This window comes from Protomyctophum parallelum (assembly GCF_964188405.1).
Source record: "Protomyctophum parallelum genome assembly, chromosome: 21".
NCBI classification, from domain to species: Eukaryota; Metazoa; Chordata; class Actinopteri; order Myctophiformes; family Myctophidae; genus Protomyctophum; species Protomyctophum parallelum.
The window spans coordinates 26,114,037-26,133,056 of NC_139713.1; the positions used below are offsets into that span (position 1 = coordinate 26,114,037).

The 19,020-nt window shown below is 43.3% G+C and overlaps 1 protein-coding gene across 1 annotated transcript; it reads left to right on the plus strand.

The window, feature by feature from the left end:
• Positions 1–533: 533 nt before the first annotated feature.
• Positions 534–13,821, plus strand: ankrd55 (ankyrin repeat domain 55; the record flags this gene model as incomplete). Its single annotated transcript, XM_083793325.1, has 12 exons — positions 534–598; positions 2,127–2,246; positions 2,986–3,116; positions 3,659–3,768; positions 6,633–6,693; positions 7,241–7,369; positions 7,666–7,850; positions 10,016–10,183; positions 10,607–10,819; positions 11,087–11,547; positions 13,042–13,143; positions 13,544–13,821. Exons 1-12 carry the CDS (start codon positions 559–561, stop codon positions 13,819–13,821), a joined length of 1,998 nt encoding a protein of 665 aa, XP_083649451.1. The 5' UTR covers positions 534–558.
• Positions 13,822–19,020: the final 5,199 nt, after the last annotated feature.

Below are 19,020 nucleotides of genomic sequence, written 5' to 3' on the forward strand. Positions count from 1 at the left end.
ACACCCACAGGACATCGGGTGGGAACTGCCTCTCTCTCTCTCGCTGTCTCTCTCTCTTGTTGTGTTCACACAGGCAGACACAAATACGCAAAGATCACAGCATATTTGAGCTACATGCATCTTTGCATCGTCATGTCGCTGGCTTCCATTGACATTGAATGGTAGACTGTATCTTTGCTTCTGCCCGTGTGAACGCAGAATCTCTCTCTCTCCTCCCTCCGTCTGTCTGTCTGTCTGTCTGTCTGTCTGTCTGTCTGTCTGTCTGTCTGTCTGTCTGTCTGTCTGTCTGTCTGTCTGTCTGTCTGTCTGTCTGTCTGTCTGTCTGTCTGTCTGTCTGTGTTTTAAACTCTCTCTCCCTCCCCTCCCCTTTTGTGTTGTGTACAATGGATGAGTAGCCATTCAAGCCAGGCAGGCAGCGGTGGAAGCAGATGGGAAGAGAGAGAGTGAGAGAGAGAGAGAGAGAGAGAGAGGAGACCAGAGGAGGATGGCAGTCAGCGTGGCGCAGAGCGGTCGGCAGCCTTTCACATAGATCTTCTTGGTGTGTTGTTGCATGTTGGGATGGAGCTCAGTGCCTCGTCTGTGTTCGACCACCACAAAGGTAAGACCCTTAAAAAACAATGTGTGCGCGCACGCACGCACACACACACACACACACACACACACACACACACACACACACACACACACACACACACAGCATTGTATGCATATGGCAGGGGGGGTGGATGATGGAGTTGCCTCCTGTTGCCATAGAAACCATCTGTACTTTAGCCTCTGGTAGCTACCTGGCATGTTGAGCTGAGACGCTCATTTTAGATTTTCCCGATCTTAACCCTGTGAAGCTGTGATTATAGTTCATTGAGCATTGAGTCCCCCAGGGCTGTGTATTAGGCCCCTCCTTTCTTTCCTTTTCCCTCTACACCAGTGGTTTTCAACCAGTGGTCCCCAGCTAAATGATAGGAACTTGGTAACCAAATGGACCCATATAAATCTGATCATTCCTTTGAAGTGCATACCGATTAAAAATTCCAGTTATTTCTAAACGATCTGGCAGTGATCAATGATGTAATCTCCTCAATTGATTTAACAGATTAAAGGCAAAATCAGTGATCTAATTGTAAACAAATGGGTTCACCCCACGACCAGCAGTAGCAGTGGAGATATATGGTTTTAACTAACGTCTAGGTGGCTTCTTTGCTTTAGTTCATTTACAAAATGTTATCATTGTATTTTATATTTTTATTAAAAAAAAATGTTTTGCCCTAATAAATGATTATGCTAGAATGTTAGAAAGAAGTTTTGCAGAACAAGACCCAACAACATTTTTCTGTCTGTACTTGGTTTTGTCACTAAGGTGTTTCTCTGTGTTTAGATTGTGTTGAGGAGATGAGGAGATATTTGTGGTGTTTCTCTGTGTTTAGATTGTGTTGAGGAGATGGACCTGAATGTGGTGTTTCTCTGTGTTTAGATTGTCTTGAGGAGATGGATCTGAATGTGGTGTTTCTCTGTGTTTAGATTGTGTTGAGGAGATGGACCTGAATGTGGTGTTTCTCTGTGTTTAGATTGTGTTGAGGAGATGGACCTGAATGTGGTGTTTCTCTGTGTTTAGATTGTGTTGAGGAGATGGACCTGAATGTGGTGTTTCTCTGTGTTTAGATTGTGTTGAGGAGATGGACCTGAATCTGGTGTTTCTCTGTGTTTAGATTGTGTTGAGGAGATGGACCTGAATGTGGTGTTTCTCTGTGTTTAGATTGTGTTGAGGAGATGGACCTGAATGTGGTGTTTCTCTGTGTTTAGATTGTGTTGAGGAGATGGACCTGAATGTGGTGTTTCTCTGTGTTTAGATTGTGTTGAGGAGATGGACCTGAATGTGGTGTTTCTCTGTGTTTAGATTGTGTTGAGGAGATGGACCTGAATGTGTTGTTTCTCTGTGTTTAGATTGTGTTGAGGAGATGGACCTGAATGTGGTGTTTCTCTGTGTTTAGATTGTGTTGAGGAGATGGACCTGAATGTGGTGTTTCTCTGTGTTTAGATTGTGTTGAGGAGATGGACCTGAATGTGGTGTTTCTCTGTGTTTAGATTGTGTTGAGGAGATGGACCTGAATGTGGTGTTTCTCTGTGTTTAGATTGTGTTGAGGAGATGGACCTGAACGTCGTGTTTCAAGTAGCAGCCAGCGGGGACGTCAACACGCTCACATCAATCATACGAGAGGATCCCTCAATTCTGGAGTGCTGTGACGGTGAAGGTGAAGTAACCGAACTACAAATGGCAGAGGCCACTGTTTTTCGTTTCTTTTTTGCCGATGGGTTCCCAGATTGAGTAACGACAAAGCAACTAATTACCAGTAACTATTTATGTAGGTAATGAGAAGGCAACAACAGTACTATCAGAAATCATATTTATTAACTGTAAAAGACACAAATACATTTCTGGTACATTTCCGGTGCCTGCATCATTGTGGCGCGAGTGTTGGGGGGCAGTGACTTAAATAGTGTTTAGTAGTGTTTAGATTAAATTGGTATTTGGATTGGAATGGCTATTGTGAAAAATATACCAGTGAAAAATTATATCAAAAATAGCTTTTGCACGGGGCACGGTGGCACAGTTGGTAGTGCTGTCGCCTCACAGCTAGAAGGTCCTGGGTTCGATTCCCGCTCGGGACACTGTGGGTGCTAGCGGCGTGTTTCCTCCTCCGTGTTATCAGTGCCCATACCCGAAGGCGGGGTTGGCGAAAGGGCCTTTCTGTGTGGAATTTGCATGTTCTCCTAAAAAATAATAGCTTTTGCACCTGTAAAAGCAACATACAATAAGCAAGGTAATCATAAACAGAATTCAAAGAGACTTATAGATAATTGAAGCTATAGGATACCAGGTAAACACAGAACCTATGATCTGGAAGTGGCATGCTCAGAGAGTTACAAACGGATAAGTGACCACGAGGAGTTTCAGCGTTGGGACTTATCCACGTCCCCTCCTCCATGCAGGCTCCACCCCTCTGATGCACGCGGTGTCAGGCAGACAGGTGGACACGGTCAAACTGCTGCTCAAGATGGGAGCGTCCATCAACACCCAGGATGCCTGCGGGCGCACCGCCCTGTCCCTGGCCACCTATTTGGTGAGTAACACCCCATCCGCGCTGCCAGCGATGCGAGCGATGAAATCTCATGGAATACATGTTTTTCAACAAGACTGTCCTGACGTACTCGTAGAGTCTTGCGGAGTCTCTATTTCGGCCCTAAACATTTTTGTTGATTGAGTTACAGCTTTTTTTCCCCTTTTTTTACTTCGGCTTGGCTAAATATCGTATAACGGCATAACACACCACTAATGTACACATGTTTACAGAAATATTACACAAAATTACACCGATATCTTTTCTGCTTGATAATCAGGCAGAATCACAGTAGCTTACTGCTATTTCCAAAATATATTAGAAACCTTGAAAAGTTTGTGTTATAATGATTATTACTTTAACTTTTGGTACCTCAATTATATTTTGAGATATTTTACTACTTACTACTAAAAACATCAGTTTCACATCCGAGTACGTATTCCACCCCTACTCATTTCTGATGTAGTATGTGTTTGCTGTGTGTTTTTGCTCATTAACATAGTGTTTGTGTATGATGTATGTTTTCTGTGTGTTTGTCCACGCAGGGCTGGCTGGAAGGCTGTGTGTGTCTGCTGCGTAACGGAGCCAAACAAAGCATTCCCGATAAGAACGGCCGTCTGCCTCTCCACGCTGCCACCGCCGAGACAGACCTCAAGTAAACACTCACACTGCCACATTTGGCATTTGAGCCACGGACCACCATTCAATGAGATTTAGCCTCGCAGACCTCAAAACGAAACTCGATTTTGTCCACCAACATCAATACAATCCTGTATTGATGTTGGTACCATTAGGAGAGATAACAGGCAAACGTTGATCAAAATAACAATTGTGTAGACTTATTGTAAATTAAGTAATGCAGATGTGTAACAATAATTTAACTCTTGAGAGCGTAAAATGAAACCAATTATTTCGTCGCATCTTCGTACCAAAACACGGTAAGGACAGTTGACTGGCCTCAAGTAGCCTACGCGCTGCTATATTATTATATCACAACATAATGTTATATCATTGACCTAAATAGCATTATATCAACAAGTAATAGCCTATGCCTGTCTTTTTCAGAAATGACTTTTGACATGTGGAAAACTTTAGTTAAACTTGCAGAGGGACTATTACCTGGGTTACATCATCTATTACCTGGGTTACATCATCTATTACCTGGGTTACATCATCTATTACCTGGGTTACATCATCTATTACCTGGGTTACATCATCTATTACCTGGGTTACATCATCTATTACCTGGGTTACATCATCTATTACCTGGGTTACATCATCTATTACCTGGGTTACATCATCTATTACCTGGGTTACATCATCTATTACCTGGGTTACATCATCTATTACCTGGGTTACATCATCTATTACCTGGGTTACATCATCTATTACCTGGGTTACATCATCTATTACCTGGGTTACATCATCTATTACCTGGGTTACATCATCTATTACCTGGGTTACATCATCTATTACCTGGGTTACATCATCTGCTGATACTTGAATGTTTTGACATGACATTATAATCCTTAACTGTACTGTCTAGTGTTTTGTTTCATTATCACGACAAAATAGGCTACAGCTTGCTGTTGTTATACAGCAAGCTATTTAACATTTGACAGTGATGTCACTGTTATGCTACAGTATGTATCACGGATGTAACACGGACTCAAAGCTGTTTATAAACCATGCACAGTTAGTGACGTGTTGATGACGAATCCTTGGTATCTTCATTCGACCGAGTCAACTTTTCACCGCTGTTTGGAAAATCCTGGTGACGCACGGTTATAGAGTCATGCACAGGAAATAATTTCCTAGTGGTATGTGCCGGTCCGCGGGACATGTTCAGTACCACCACTGGTGGTTGGGAACCTCTGCTATAGTGTCTGTTCAGTAACATAGTCTGCTTGATGAACAGAAATTTTAATTTCAGGTGGGTGACAAAATGTCAGCCAATCAGGAGAGAGTACCCATTATTTAACCTTCATTTTTATAGTGTTCCAGTTCCAATTGTGTCTGTTCCTTTCTTTGGGTCATCACTTCCAATTGCACTTGTTGTTCTGTATTCTGACTGAGTTTTGTATCCTGGTTGAATATAATTTGTATCCCGACCTGAAAATACATTTTATGTTTATAAAGAGCTGGAGAGACATGGAGGCTCCTGTTACTGAACAAACACTCTGTAGCAATGAGTACTATCACAATATAGAGCTTTTTAACACTTATTTTAACCAAAGAAAATCACTTACCCTACCTTTTAAGCAAATTCATATTTGACAATGTTACATATAAAATGCTAATTAAATACAATTGCCACCTACCTTTGCCAATGTCTATAATAAATCTCCCCAGTTTCCTCAAACAAAAGGCCTGATGGTGGCACTAGAGGAAAGGACATGACATCGCCAAAACAAATGAGCTTCTTCCACTTGGGAGCATGAAGGGGCAATCAGTCAGTCCAGACAGAGACGTGGTGCATATGTAATGAGATACGGACTGATTCCATTGTGTAGTAATTTCCTACCAACGTATCCAGCCAGAGGTGCTGTCCGTGGTGCTGATGTCTCTCAGGCTCCTTTTCCACCAAAACAACTTAGAACTGGTTCCGTTCTAGATTCTTGGAACGGAACCATTTTTTGGTTCCAGTTCCGAACCAACATTTAGCGTTCTGAACCAATTCATTTTCAGTGGAAACACTCTGAACTGGTTCAATATGATGCTGGGGGAAAATAACCGAACCGGTTCAGCCCCGGTGAAAAAGGGGCCTCAGTGTGACGTCTACTACTGCAGTGGTTCTTCAAATGTTTCGATACCATGGACCCCCAAATTAATGTTTTTAATGGCCACCGACCCCCTGTAAATACTTTGTGCAAAGGACCTCCCCACACAAGATTTGTGTTGTTAAAATGTTTTTAGTTTTTTTTGCTGAAAATCGCAGTTCTGCAAGCTCTCGACATGGTGTGAGCTTCTAGATCAGCCCTAAAATTATGACCGTGGGAATTATTTTGAGTGCTTCTGATTCCGGCTTGTGGTTTCCTGTTTGATGACTACAAATCATTGACTACAACATGGCGTAAATTACCATCCGCTCCCAACCGGATCATAAACCCAAAAAGGAATGATGCCCAGGCTAGATTCCCAGTGATATTAGTATTGCTACGTGAGGCGCCGCTAGACACTAACGGCATGGCACTGTCCATGGTGCTGAGTTGTCTCAGTACTGACACTAACGGCATAGCACTGTCCATGGTGCTGACTTGTCTCAGTACTGACACTAACAGCATGGCACTGTCCATGGTGCTGAGTTGTCTCAGTACTGACACTAACGGCATGGCACTGTCCATGGTGCTGACTTGTCTCAGTACTGACACTAACAGCATAGCACTGTCCATGGTGCTGACTTGTCTCAGTACTGACACTAACAGCATAGCACTGTCCATGGTGCTGACTTGTCTCAGTACTGACACTAACAGCATGGCACTCTCCGTCTCTAACTAAAACGAATGGCACATTCCCCAGATTGATGTCGGTGCTGTTGCAGCAGTCCATGGCGTGTGAGATCAACCACCAGGACAACGAGGTAGGAACGTTCACAACACACTCCACACATACTCCAAAACAGGATTGAGGAGTGAGTGACCTATGAGCGTTCACGACATACTCCAAAACATCCTGACTCACTTTATGAGGGAATGAATGAGAGACGCTGGCTGGCATTGTGTTGTGGACAGAGTAATGAGTGAGTGTGTTGATTGATGGCAGGGTCTATGGCAGCTTGGTGTTGTCTAGGCCAGGCAGTGGTTCCCACACTTTTAGCTCCAGTCGCGAGACATGGCCAAAGCATTTCCGGGGATCCCACAACAGTGATGTGGGGGACATTGTATTGGGGACAGGGGATGATATGGTGTGGGAGACATTGTGTTGAGGACAGGGCATGACATGGTGTGGGGGATATTGTGTTGAGGACAGGGGATTACATTGTACTGGGGACATTGTGTTTTGGGGACATTGTGTTTTGGGGACAAGAGATGGCATTGTGTTTTGGGGACATGGGATGACATGGTGTTGGGGACAGGGGGACAAAGGGATGGACCAGTGATGTGGGGGACATTGTGTTTTGGGGACAGGGGATGACAGCTCTACACTGGGCGTCCTTCCATAATCGCCCCGAACACGTGCAAGCGCTCCTGCAGAAGGGGGCGGATCCCACGCTGGTGGACAAAGACTTCAAGAGCGCCCTCCACTGGGCAGTGCAGGTACTGTGTTGCTGTTACCGACTGGGGGGTATGGCAAGTGAAGGTAGAACATTGTTAAAGCCTTATTTTATGCTTGGTTGTACGACAACCGTGTCGCGTGAAAAGAGATAATCTACCACTACAAGATGTATTCATTGTTCATTTTTTTGTAACGAACGTTTATTAATCATTGTAGTAGAATAAAAGGAACAATACTGGCCTCTGAAATATGACAGATTTACTGATTATAATTGCAAAGTATTGAAAAATGGAGCAAAGCACCTCATGTCACTTTCCACCACGGTGTGTTTGAGCAGAGCGGCAGCAGGACCATGTGTGCGCTGATCCTGGAGCAGCCGCTGGGCGCCTCCGTCATCAACTACGACGACGAGAACGGCAAGACGTGCGTCCACATCGCCGCCGCGGCCGGCTACAGCGACATCCTGTTTGAACTGGCCAGGTTCAGCGAGACCAACCTGCAAGCTCTGGACGTGGACGAGAGGTGAGCGCTCACTTTATTTCTTCTTTTTCATGTCATAATTATGTTACTCGTCTGGAAGAACCCACCTAACTCCAAAACATCGAGCTCAAGTGGAGTTAGGAGGGGGGTTTTTGTCTAAGTGCTTTTTAATACTTTTCATTGGTTTAATATATTTTTGAAGCAACACAGACGTAAATGGTGTTCAATAGCATTGATTCATGAAAAAGAAAAAAAAGCCAGACAGCAACAATAAGCTATATTATGATCTTGTATACTATTATATTTCACAATAACCATCACACATAGGCACATAACACATGTCAAGGTCAAGTTTATTCATATGTCCCAAACTGGGCACTTCATTTTACAGCAGATAATAAAAGCATTAAAAAGAATGTGGTGTGTGTGTGTGTGTGTGTGTGTGTGTGTGTGTGTGTGTGTGTGTGTGTGGGGGGGGGGGGGGGGGGGGGGGGGGGGGGGGGTCATTGTCTGAGGTCAGTCCGTTGCTCTCCCCAGGTTGGCTGAGGGATTGTAGCACCCGGGATTACATTAGAGACAGAGCTATGTGTGTGTGGGTGGCTGGGTGCGTCTGAGCACGAAAACAGCATGGTTGTTTTTCACCACATGTGCGCAACCTAACACACACGCACGTAATAACTGTATATATGGTGATTTCGGGTGTGCCAGTACAGTACAGTGACAGTACAGTAAGGTACAGTAGAGGGTACAGTAGAGGGACCCCCACACGGTAACTCTGTCATTTCTCGGCCGGCACCATGGGTACGTTCCTGTGGGTCTGGAACTCCCCCCCCCCCCCCCCCCCCACGGACCCCCACATGGTAACTCTGTCATTTATCTACCGTTTCGGACGCGGGGTGGCTCGTCGGTACCGGGCCGCCACCATGGGTGCGTTCCTGTGGTTCTGGAACCCCCCCCCCCCCCGGGGACCCCCACACGGAGTTGCACCACTCACTTCACACAGGTGTGATTTTTTTAAGTAAATGGGAGATATAGAAGCTGTGAATGGTTCTTTTCTAGTTCTAATGTATTCTAATTGCTTTAGGAGTGGCTGTAATGTGAATGGTAAACTGGCTTATTGAGCGTTTGCAATTGCCCTGCCACACTTTCATTTTGTATCCATGCCAGTTCCATTTTGATATTAATTATATTCAAATTGACCGCACTCTGACTGCAGTGTGTCGGAGAAAGGCAGTAGTCATCTTGAAACATGATTGTCCGCTATGCGCACATTTCCAATGTCCTTGCAGCACAACAAGGCAGAGGTTCTGTAGTCTTCAAAGATAACCAGCACTTAGAGGTGCTCCAATTGATCGGCCGATTTTCACTCCAAATGACTCATTCCGTGATCTGCAATTTACCCAAACTGGAAAAAAACGATCATTTATACCATTTAACCCATTTTGCCACCGAGTGGCGCGCTACGAGCTTGTAGGTCTGCTATTTTTGAAAAATCGAAGAACGACTGACATAGAAACATAGCTTTTTCAGAAAACTGTCAGGACATTTTTAGAATCTGATCTCAGGTCAAAATGGGTTAAGTGGTATAAAAGTCAATCAGCATCTTTGTGACAGGCCTAGACATTCTACCCTTTTCCTCCCTAGCCTGATTATCAGACTCTGAGCTTACAGTGGGCTGGAAACCACGCGACTTCCTCCCAGGACCCATGCACACAGGAACAGTTTTGACATAATAATTTTGGAAATATTCAAAGTTTCCCCTTACTGATCAGTATTGGTATCGGTATCGGACGATCGTGAGAAAAACAATCTGTGATCGGGATCGGAGCACCTCTACTGTACCTACACTATACTTTGTCGTGCAGATTATGTTGTACCCGGCCGTCTGTCGGTCTGTGCACCCCTTTTATCACCATGGACCTCTCTGTATCTGTCTGTCCATGGCTGTGTCTCAGGGCCTCGTCAGTGTGGCTGCTGTAGCAACTAGCAACACACTATTGTTCTAGGTCCGCCAACTAAAGTATAAACCTGTTCTTTGTGGTTGGTTCATCATAGCATCATGTCAGGATTCAAATTCAAGTAGCCATTTTTGGGTGAAGTTGGGTAAAGGGGGTACTGAAGCCAAAAAGGTTTGAGAATCACTGCTATAGATCAAGCAAAACTCCCTGAATACATTAGCATGTGTACCTGCTCCATGGTTGCTATAGGACTCCTCTCCACTGGGCGGCAGCAGCGGGCAAACAGGAGTGTGTTCAGGCTCTCCTGCAGCTGGGAGTGGAAACGACACCCAGAGACATCAACGAGAACACTCCGCTCACATATGCAATGTACTGTGGCCACACCCCCTGCATCAAGCTGCTCTCTGACGTCAACAGGTACACACACAAACAGAATGATTCATAATTAAGATAATTAAGAATTATTTAGAATTATTCACAAATAATAGAATTTCCAATACTTTTACTTCTACTCCACTGCATATTGGATGCAAATGTTGTACTTTTACTCCACTATACATTTATTTGAAAACTTTGCTTACTATTACTTTGTAGATTTAGATTATTATTACAAAACATACATTAACCACATGTACATTTTAACCAGTTAGCCGATCTACAAGCAGTGAGATTGTAGATCTGCTATATTCAAAAGATTTTTATACATTTGAAAACTGGAAATGGGACGTACTTTTACAAAGTACAGTACATTTTGAATTCCGGACATGTATTTCTATATTGCAGTATTGATATACTTTCGCTCAAGTAAAACCATTTGAGTGCTTTTTCCACCCCTGGCAGACTGGACCCCGCCCCCCGGCGTCAGACGCCCTCGCAGGGGAGCGAGCATCAGGGCCAGAAGAGCGAGGGAAAGTTTCGCTCCCTCAACCAGATCTTCTGCAAGAGGAAGAAGGACGGCACGGACGGCCGCAAGAGAGAGCAGAGCTGTGACGGCAGCTGTGCGGACGATACCAACGAGGTGGACGACATCATCGCCATGTTCGACGGCATCATGTAAGGCTGCACAGTATATCGTTATCGTATCGTTATCGAGGTATGAACATGCGCAATATCAGTATCGCATCAGTAATGTCGTTAGATATATCGTTGATATATATCGTGAGTGATATTAACTTGTTATTATGCAGTTTTTTTTATGTTTAGTTTTCAATGTTGCAACACGTAAAATATAGAATATGTAACGGTAATATCGTATATCGTATCGATATCGCAATATTTGGCATAAATACCGAGATATGAAATCTTGTCCATATCGTGCAGCCCTAGTGTCATGGACGCCTCCGCCGCCACCAAAGAACGGGGAGAGGAGGAGGGGCTTAAGGATGACCTTAAGGACCGCCTTAAAGACGGCCTCAAGGCCAACACGCAACAGAGCGACTTGCGGAATCAACTCGCCAAGCGCAAGGGGCTGCCGCCCATCCGGACGCAAAGCCTTCCGCCCATAACTCTGGGGAACGCCTTGCTGGCCTGTTCCCAGAATGCTGCGCTGCTGCAGCAGCAGTGTCACAAAGTGGGCGGCGCCCAGCAACAGTCGACGAGGAGCAAGAGTCAGCACGATCTGTTTGACGGACAGCTGGAGGGGCGGGCCTTGGCGAGCGACGGCTGGCAGACTCGCTCTAATGCGTCGGTTTCGAGTCATGTGGTGCCGTGGGTTCCACATGCCACGCCCCCTGACGCCTCCAGCCCCGCCCACACTCTGTATGACCAGAAGAACGACGCAGGTGAGCAACACTTCCACACATGTGACATAATTAACTTGTGGGAAACAGTGGGTCGGGAACCATTTGTGGGTCGTGGACACATTTTTATTGGGTCTCCTTTATATTTTGTTTTGAATTATTATTATTATTCAAAACCTTTTCAATAAACGTTCCCAAAATAGCTAAAGTTTTCCATAATTAAAAATCTTTCAGTAATTTCATGAAGAAATAAATGAAGAATCAAAGAAATTCTGTAAACTACAGTATGTGACTGCGTCACACAAAAGCATCAAAAGTAGTAGATCGGCCCAGGCCGTAGCGTAACGGTCTGGGCACCGGACTGGTAATCCAGTCGCAGTGTGCCGCGGGTTCGACTCCCGGACCCGACACGGCCTTTACTGCATGTCATCCCCCCATCTCTCTCCCGTTTCCTGTCAGCCTACTGTCTGTCCCTTCAAAAATCAATAAAAGGCGTAAGCCGCAAAAAAAAAAAAAAAAAAAAAAAAAAGTAGTAGATCTACAAGCTCGAAACGCGGTGCGAACACGTGGATCTGCTACTCTTGCTACATGTATGTTCCTGAGTAACAGTCTTGTACACAGAGGTGGACAGAGTACTTGAGTAAGAGTACAAATACGACCTGGTCACTTTACTCAAGTAAGAGTAGAAAAAACGTACTTGCTTTTAAATGTACTTAAGTATTCAAGAGTACATGCTTTTAAAAATACTTAGTAAAGTAAAGGTTGAAGTACATTTCTTATTTTTCATGCACTTGTAACTTCTTTCAGAGAAGTAACTCAGCCACATACGCGGCAAGTGTGAGAGCAAAAGTGGGGAAGGAAAAATAAAACAGCCAAGCTAAAAGTACTCAGTACTTCCCTCTCAAGTAAAGTACAGATCCTCATATCTGTACTGAAGTACAGTAGTCAAGTACATTTACTCTCAGTAATTGCTTGGAAATTGGACATAGATGATTAGTAGAAATGGCGTCATGGGTCACCCCTATATGGGTCTTAATGGGTTAAGATAATTTCAACATACACCATAGTCCATAGAACACTTTCACACTGATTAAAGCAGTTATGTGTGGTATGACTTGCATTTCTGGCGCCATTTTGTTTGGTATACACATCAGTGGTTTTCTCAACCTGGATTGGAATTTCACAGACCCCCAGTTTGATATACATTAGATTTAATACATTTTATTTTGTCTCTGGGACCCTAATCTACACTGTAAAATCACTCTCTCTCATTGTACTCTCTCTCACACATTCAACCAAATGGACCCAAATGATCTACACTACACAGTTACAGGCGTGAAACGTTCCATTTAATTGTACACTCGCGAGACATGGCCAAAGCATTTCCGGGGCCTCCCAGCCAAAAACGTTGAGAACCCCTGATCTAGCCAACAGTATTTGCTGTTGGCTAGACTTGGCCATGAAGTGCCATTAAGTTGCATTGCAGTTTGTGCGTCTCTTGCACCTCCAGTCATTTCAGCTCTTTGTGAATTCCAGCCCCGAACACACAGCTGCTCCCGTTAGAGAGGATAAAGACCAGAGAGAGCTCGTTAACAAGGAACTGCCTGGCTCCCATAAGAGACCACTGCACACACCGATGTAAGTGTTCCACGCATACACGCAAGTGATCATATCAGAAAACATCAAAGTGTCTTGTGTCTCATATATTGCCTACGGCTCTGCACCGATGTAATAAGCATAGTGATGAGAGCCGACATGAGCCATATACCACACATTTTTCAGATTCCCCCGTGTTGCCCCATTTACATGGAGACGTGAGGCAGAGCGTTTTATTTTTAAAGATTTTTACTCTGGAAGGGGTTCACTTTGTTGCGTTTTCAACCACCCAATAACGTTGTTGCCGTCTAAAACAGACTGATATTTAATTTTGTCGTTTTCTCTAGAGACTATCTGTTGCCATGTAAACGTGGCCCAGGACACTGCGACGGCTTTGCAACAGGAATGTTCCATTATGTTTTGTCTCTCCATCTCGTCCCAGTCTCTTTGCCGCCGGACCAAGTCTCCAAAGGAGTGAAGAAGTCCAAATCCCTTCGTCTGCATTCCCTTGGCCCGAGTTTAGGAGCGCTCCCGCCACCTGTGAACTCCAAGTCCCAGAGGTCGAGTTTGTCCCAACAAGGTCAGTCGGGGGGGTGCTACTTCCTGGAGCCGTTGAGAAGTGTCCAGGTGCTGCCCGCCATCCCGTCCCAGAGGAGACACAGTGCCACCGCCACCAAACCCGTTGCACGTGTCCCCGGCGGCTCCGATGGCACCACCTGATCAGGGTTGGGAATGCTGGTTTATCACACTGTCAGAGCTGGTACAGTATGTGGACTTCACGTCTGCTATCCAATTACAATAACTCAAACTTTAATTCCAAGGAGCACGATAACTCTGACAATGTACAAATGGACCTTTGGTTCTATGTGTACAATCTCAGAGTTACACACCTGTAAGGGTTCATTTGGAACCCCCCTATAGGAATTGTTAAAGGGAACCTGTTAAGGAATCAGACCATTAAGAGGAGATTGTTAAGGAACTGCACCAAAAGATATATCGCACAACTCCAGCAGTACCAAAAGATATATCACACAAAACTCTAACGGTACCACCTGATGCAGGAGAAGTGTGTTGTTGTGACTGTTCTGCAGCTGCTTGCACTTCAAATGTCATTTGACACAGTGATTCTTTTCAATCCAATTGAATTTGATGACATTTTTGTATCTCCGGGAAATCCCAATCTACACTGCTGTACACTCTCAGAGTAGCAGAATGGTGATTTAAGGGACCAAAGTGGCATGTGGCATGTTTAGCCCACTGGAGAGGATTTATACTTTTCTTTCCATTTCCACCAACCATTCCCAAAGCATATACCCCACAGACCCCATAGCCTGGTGGGATCCTCGGTTGGCCTAACAACCAACTAGCCAATCACAGAGCAATTATCCCACCAGGCTATGGGATATAGTCTATCCTTGGTTGGCCTGGCAACAAACACAATCATAGAACATGTAGTCTATCCTAAACAACCATCCGGAAAATAAAGCTCATGCTAAAAGAACCAATGGCGGCTTGTCTAGACAATGATCTGTATCAACCGTGTTGTCCAACCAAAACAATTTCTGTTCACATCTCATAGGGAATAAATACCTTGCCATGGAGTTCCTCAATCGTAATTTATTTCAGTTCTACAGCAACAGCTAGTATAAATGGTTGTTAATATTCATAGCGTACCAAAATTAATGTAATGCAATGATTTCCTGGTAAAGATGCTTTGTGAAATGGTGATGACATCAGCGTTAACATGAGTCATTATCGATGGATTTCATGTGACAGAACAGCTGTTTATAATTACATTTCCTCAGGTCAGGTGTAAATGGTCAGAATACATTGTTATTGGGCAAGACCCACACTGAACTGATAACTACAGTATGATGGAGATCTCCGTCCATGACAGTCAATGTGTTAACCATGTCTAACTACAGTATGTGTGTCTAAAATGCATTATTGTCGTCGTCGGGTGGAAACCATGTATGTATTGTCTAGGGCTGTCACGATTACACATTTAAGTTGACGATTAATTGTCACACAAATAATTGCAATTAACGATTTAATTGTGTTTTTTGCATTGCACTTTAGAACGTTACAATTTGTATTTCTGTTTGGCTTTTAGGCTCACAAATTGCACAGGGCAGATATAACAAATAACTTAAAAATACTTTTTTTTCTTTTTTTTTCAAAAAACATGGAAACGATTGACGATTATGCAAAAAATTATTGCAATTATGTCAAATAAATTATGATTAGGCTATTATGTAATAATTGTGACAGGCCTATGCGTGTCTAATGTAACTTTTCAGGAAAGCTGTTAACCTTCGTTCTAATGTCAAAAATCCCTTGTTGAAACTCATATACGCAGTTAACTTTAAAAACATTTCACAAATAGGAAAAACAGCAGATTCGTATAAGATCTGCTAATCTGCTCATTTTGACGCTATTTTACTATTGTGAAACAGGGAATTAATTTATGAATAAATGTAAAATATTAGGGGTGTAACGATACATTTTTAACAGCGATACGATACGTATCACGATATATGGTTGATGATACGACACATGGACGAAATTGGTTCATTCATGATGAGACGATATGATTCCGTAGACCAAATTTACCGATATTGAATGGAAAAGTAATGAAATCCCTCTTTTTATTTTTTCTTCTTAAAATTGCTAAATACAACACACATATCGATATATATTCTTTCGATCCAGTTACTATGTAGTGACACCCCTATAAAAAAGTGTCATTATGAACGAACACACAAGGTGTCCTTCTGACAGCAACCATATGTCAGACACTTGTATCATGTTTGGCTGATGATCATATCATTATTTTTAAACCCTTTGAAAATGTCCATCCTATTTTTTCATATTTTTACATAATGCTGGATAAATCCACAACTTAGCATGCACCGTGTACTGTTGAAATCTATATGCACTTTTCAATATATTTAGGTTGTGATGTCATGTATCCGTAGAGAAAAGAAAATCTAATGGAAGAAATATAATTGTACCTTTTTATCACATTGGGGGTGGTGTGTGTGTGTGTGTGTGTGTGTGTGTGTGTGTGTGTGTGTGTGTGTGTGTGTGTGTGTGTGTGTGTGTGTGTGTGTGTGTGTGTGTGTGTGTGTGTGTGTGTGTGTGTGTGTGTGTGTGTGTGTGTGTGTGTGTGTGTGTGTGTGTGCGCGTGTGTGTGTGTGTGCGTGCATGCTCGCTCGCGTGCGTGCGTGCGCACGCTTGAGTGCATAGTTAGTGTAAGAAGGTGTATTACATCATGCAGTGTAAACATGAATTCCCTCTTGCAACTGACAATGACAATGTTTTGATCACGTAACATTATTATGTAAAAAGTAAACAGGATTTTGATACAGACATGTCAGTATCATGCTGATTGATACTGACAATGATACTGACAATGATACTGACATGATGCTGACATGATGCTGACCATGATACTGACATGATGCTGACCATGATACTGACAATGATACTGACATGATGCTGAACATGATACTGCCATGATACTGACATGATGCTGACCATGATACTGACATGATGCTGAACATGATACTGCCATGATACTGACATGATGCTGACCATGATACTTACATGATGCTGTCCATGATACTGACAATGATACTGACATGATGCTGAACATGATACTGACATGATACTGACATGATGCTGACCATGATACTGACATGATGCTGAACATGATACTGCCATGATACTGGTCATGATACTGACATGATGCTGACCATGATATACTGCCATGATACTGCCATGATGCTGACCATGATACTGACATGATACTGCCATGATGCTGACCATGATACTGACATGATACTGACATGATGCTGACCATGATACTGACATGATATTGACCATGATATACTGCCATCCATGATACTGACCATGATATACTGCCATGATACTGATCATGATACTGCCATGATGCTGACCATGATACTGACATGATACTGACAATGATACTGACATGATGCTGACATGATGCTGACATGATACTGACATGATATTGACATGATGCTGACCATGATATACTGCCATGATGCTGACCATGATACTGTCATGATACTGACATGATACTGACAATGATACTGACATGATGCTGACCATGATACTGACATGATACTGACAATGATACTGACAATGATACTGACATGATACTGCCTTGATGGGGGGGCGGGGGGGTTAAGGGAGCAGGGACCTGGATATTGGATAGGGGGCTATTAACACAATTGGCCCATTGTTTGGGGGAGAAAAGGAGAGTGATATTTGTCACTGCACAGTGCACATACATACTCTTACGGGCTGGAAAAAAACCTATTATTTTCCCTTTCAAACCTTGTCCCTTTGTGATACCGGTAATAAATAGCGTCTCATATTGCACTACGTTGAGTTCCATCGATCCATGCCGGAAAACAATGGATTGATTGATCATTAAAATAAACATGCTCTAAAAATGCACGCTATACCCTATCTGACCACTTAACGCCTACTCTGGTCTCCCTCATGGGAAGGTAGTAAGTACCCTTCCATCACAGAGTGTTCACACTCCAGCCAGTGCTCATCCACCGGCTATAATCCGGCTCAGGGCAGTGCTGCTGGGAGCTAAGTAGGTTTTTGAATCAAGTATTGTACTTCCGTAAAATATTTAAGTTTTTTGCCAGGTGCTTGAAAAGCGCCTGGACTACATTTGCTACTACCTCTAGTAGTGACCGTAGTGGAGACATTTTCTGCCTCGTCTCTAGGCCGCCTTTAAGCCAATGGGATACTTACCCATAAAACCCATAGTCTGAACGGCATATAGCCCATACTCTGAACTCCGCAACGTGAAGCCGTATTGGCTGCATGCTCTGAATGCCGCAACGTGAAGCCATGAGCTGAGGCAGAGGCTGTGGCACACAAACTGATTATACTGTTGTTCATAAACTAGAGCTTTCTGCAAATGTATGTGTTGTGCACATACATTTAGAGGTGCTCAAGTGAAAAGCTTTTTATCAATAATTGATCAATGTCCCCATGGTCCACACACTGTACAAACAAAAAACTAAACAAAACTTTTATTTTCTTTCACAAGGGCACATTGCCAAAAGGGCAGGGGGTGCTCTAGCACCCCCTAGGTAAGCCAAGTCATGTCACTGTCATTCTTGTTTTTATATATACTTTATACGTCTACTCTACTCCAATACATCTCAGAGGCAAACGTGCAAACTACTATATGTTAGCTTCAATTACAAGTTACATTGTAGATTTAGATAGTTTTACAAAACATACATTAACCACTTAAGCACAATTTATTGTTGAATATATTTAAAAAATATAGCCAATCTACATGCTCACAATCCGTCAAGATTTTTGATACATTTAGAATATTATGCATAAAGACTACTTTTATTTGTGATACTTAAATTATATTTTGATACCTTTTGAAAACTATTTTGAAGGAAGGAACAGGCTACTAAAGCAACAACAAATCATACTACATCCCTGTTTAACACAGACCACTGCCATCTCCCTGATGGCAGCATAGCTGGCGAACACGTGCACAAGCTTCAAAAAGGGGCCGTTGCATTTGTCTAAAAGCCCTGTGGTGTTTTTTCAGAGTGTCAGCAGAGACGGAGCCATTATTGAATTCAGACCTCACTGCCCTCTGAAGTTATGCTGGCCTGTTTTGTTGGCAATAAGGTGTCTCATTTTCTAATGCACCAATAACCTTCTGCCTGCCAATACGGCCTGCCTGCCACCACGAAATGGCTGCGGATTCTATCCCAGGGAGTTTATTTTTTTATTTTTTTCTAGGTCAGGACTCTCTGTCTCTTCCTCTCTGCCATAAATAATGTATCGAGCTGCCAGGAAAACTACAGAGGAAATGAATGTATTCCCATTTAGCTATCA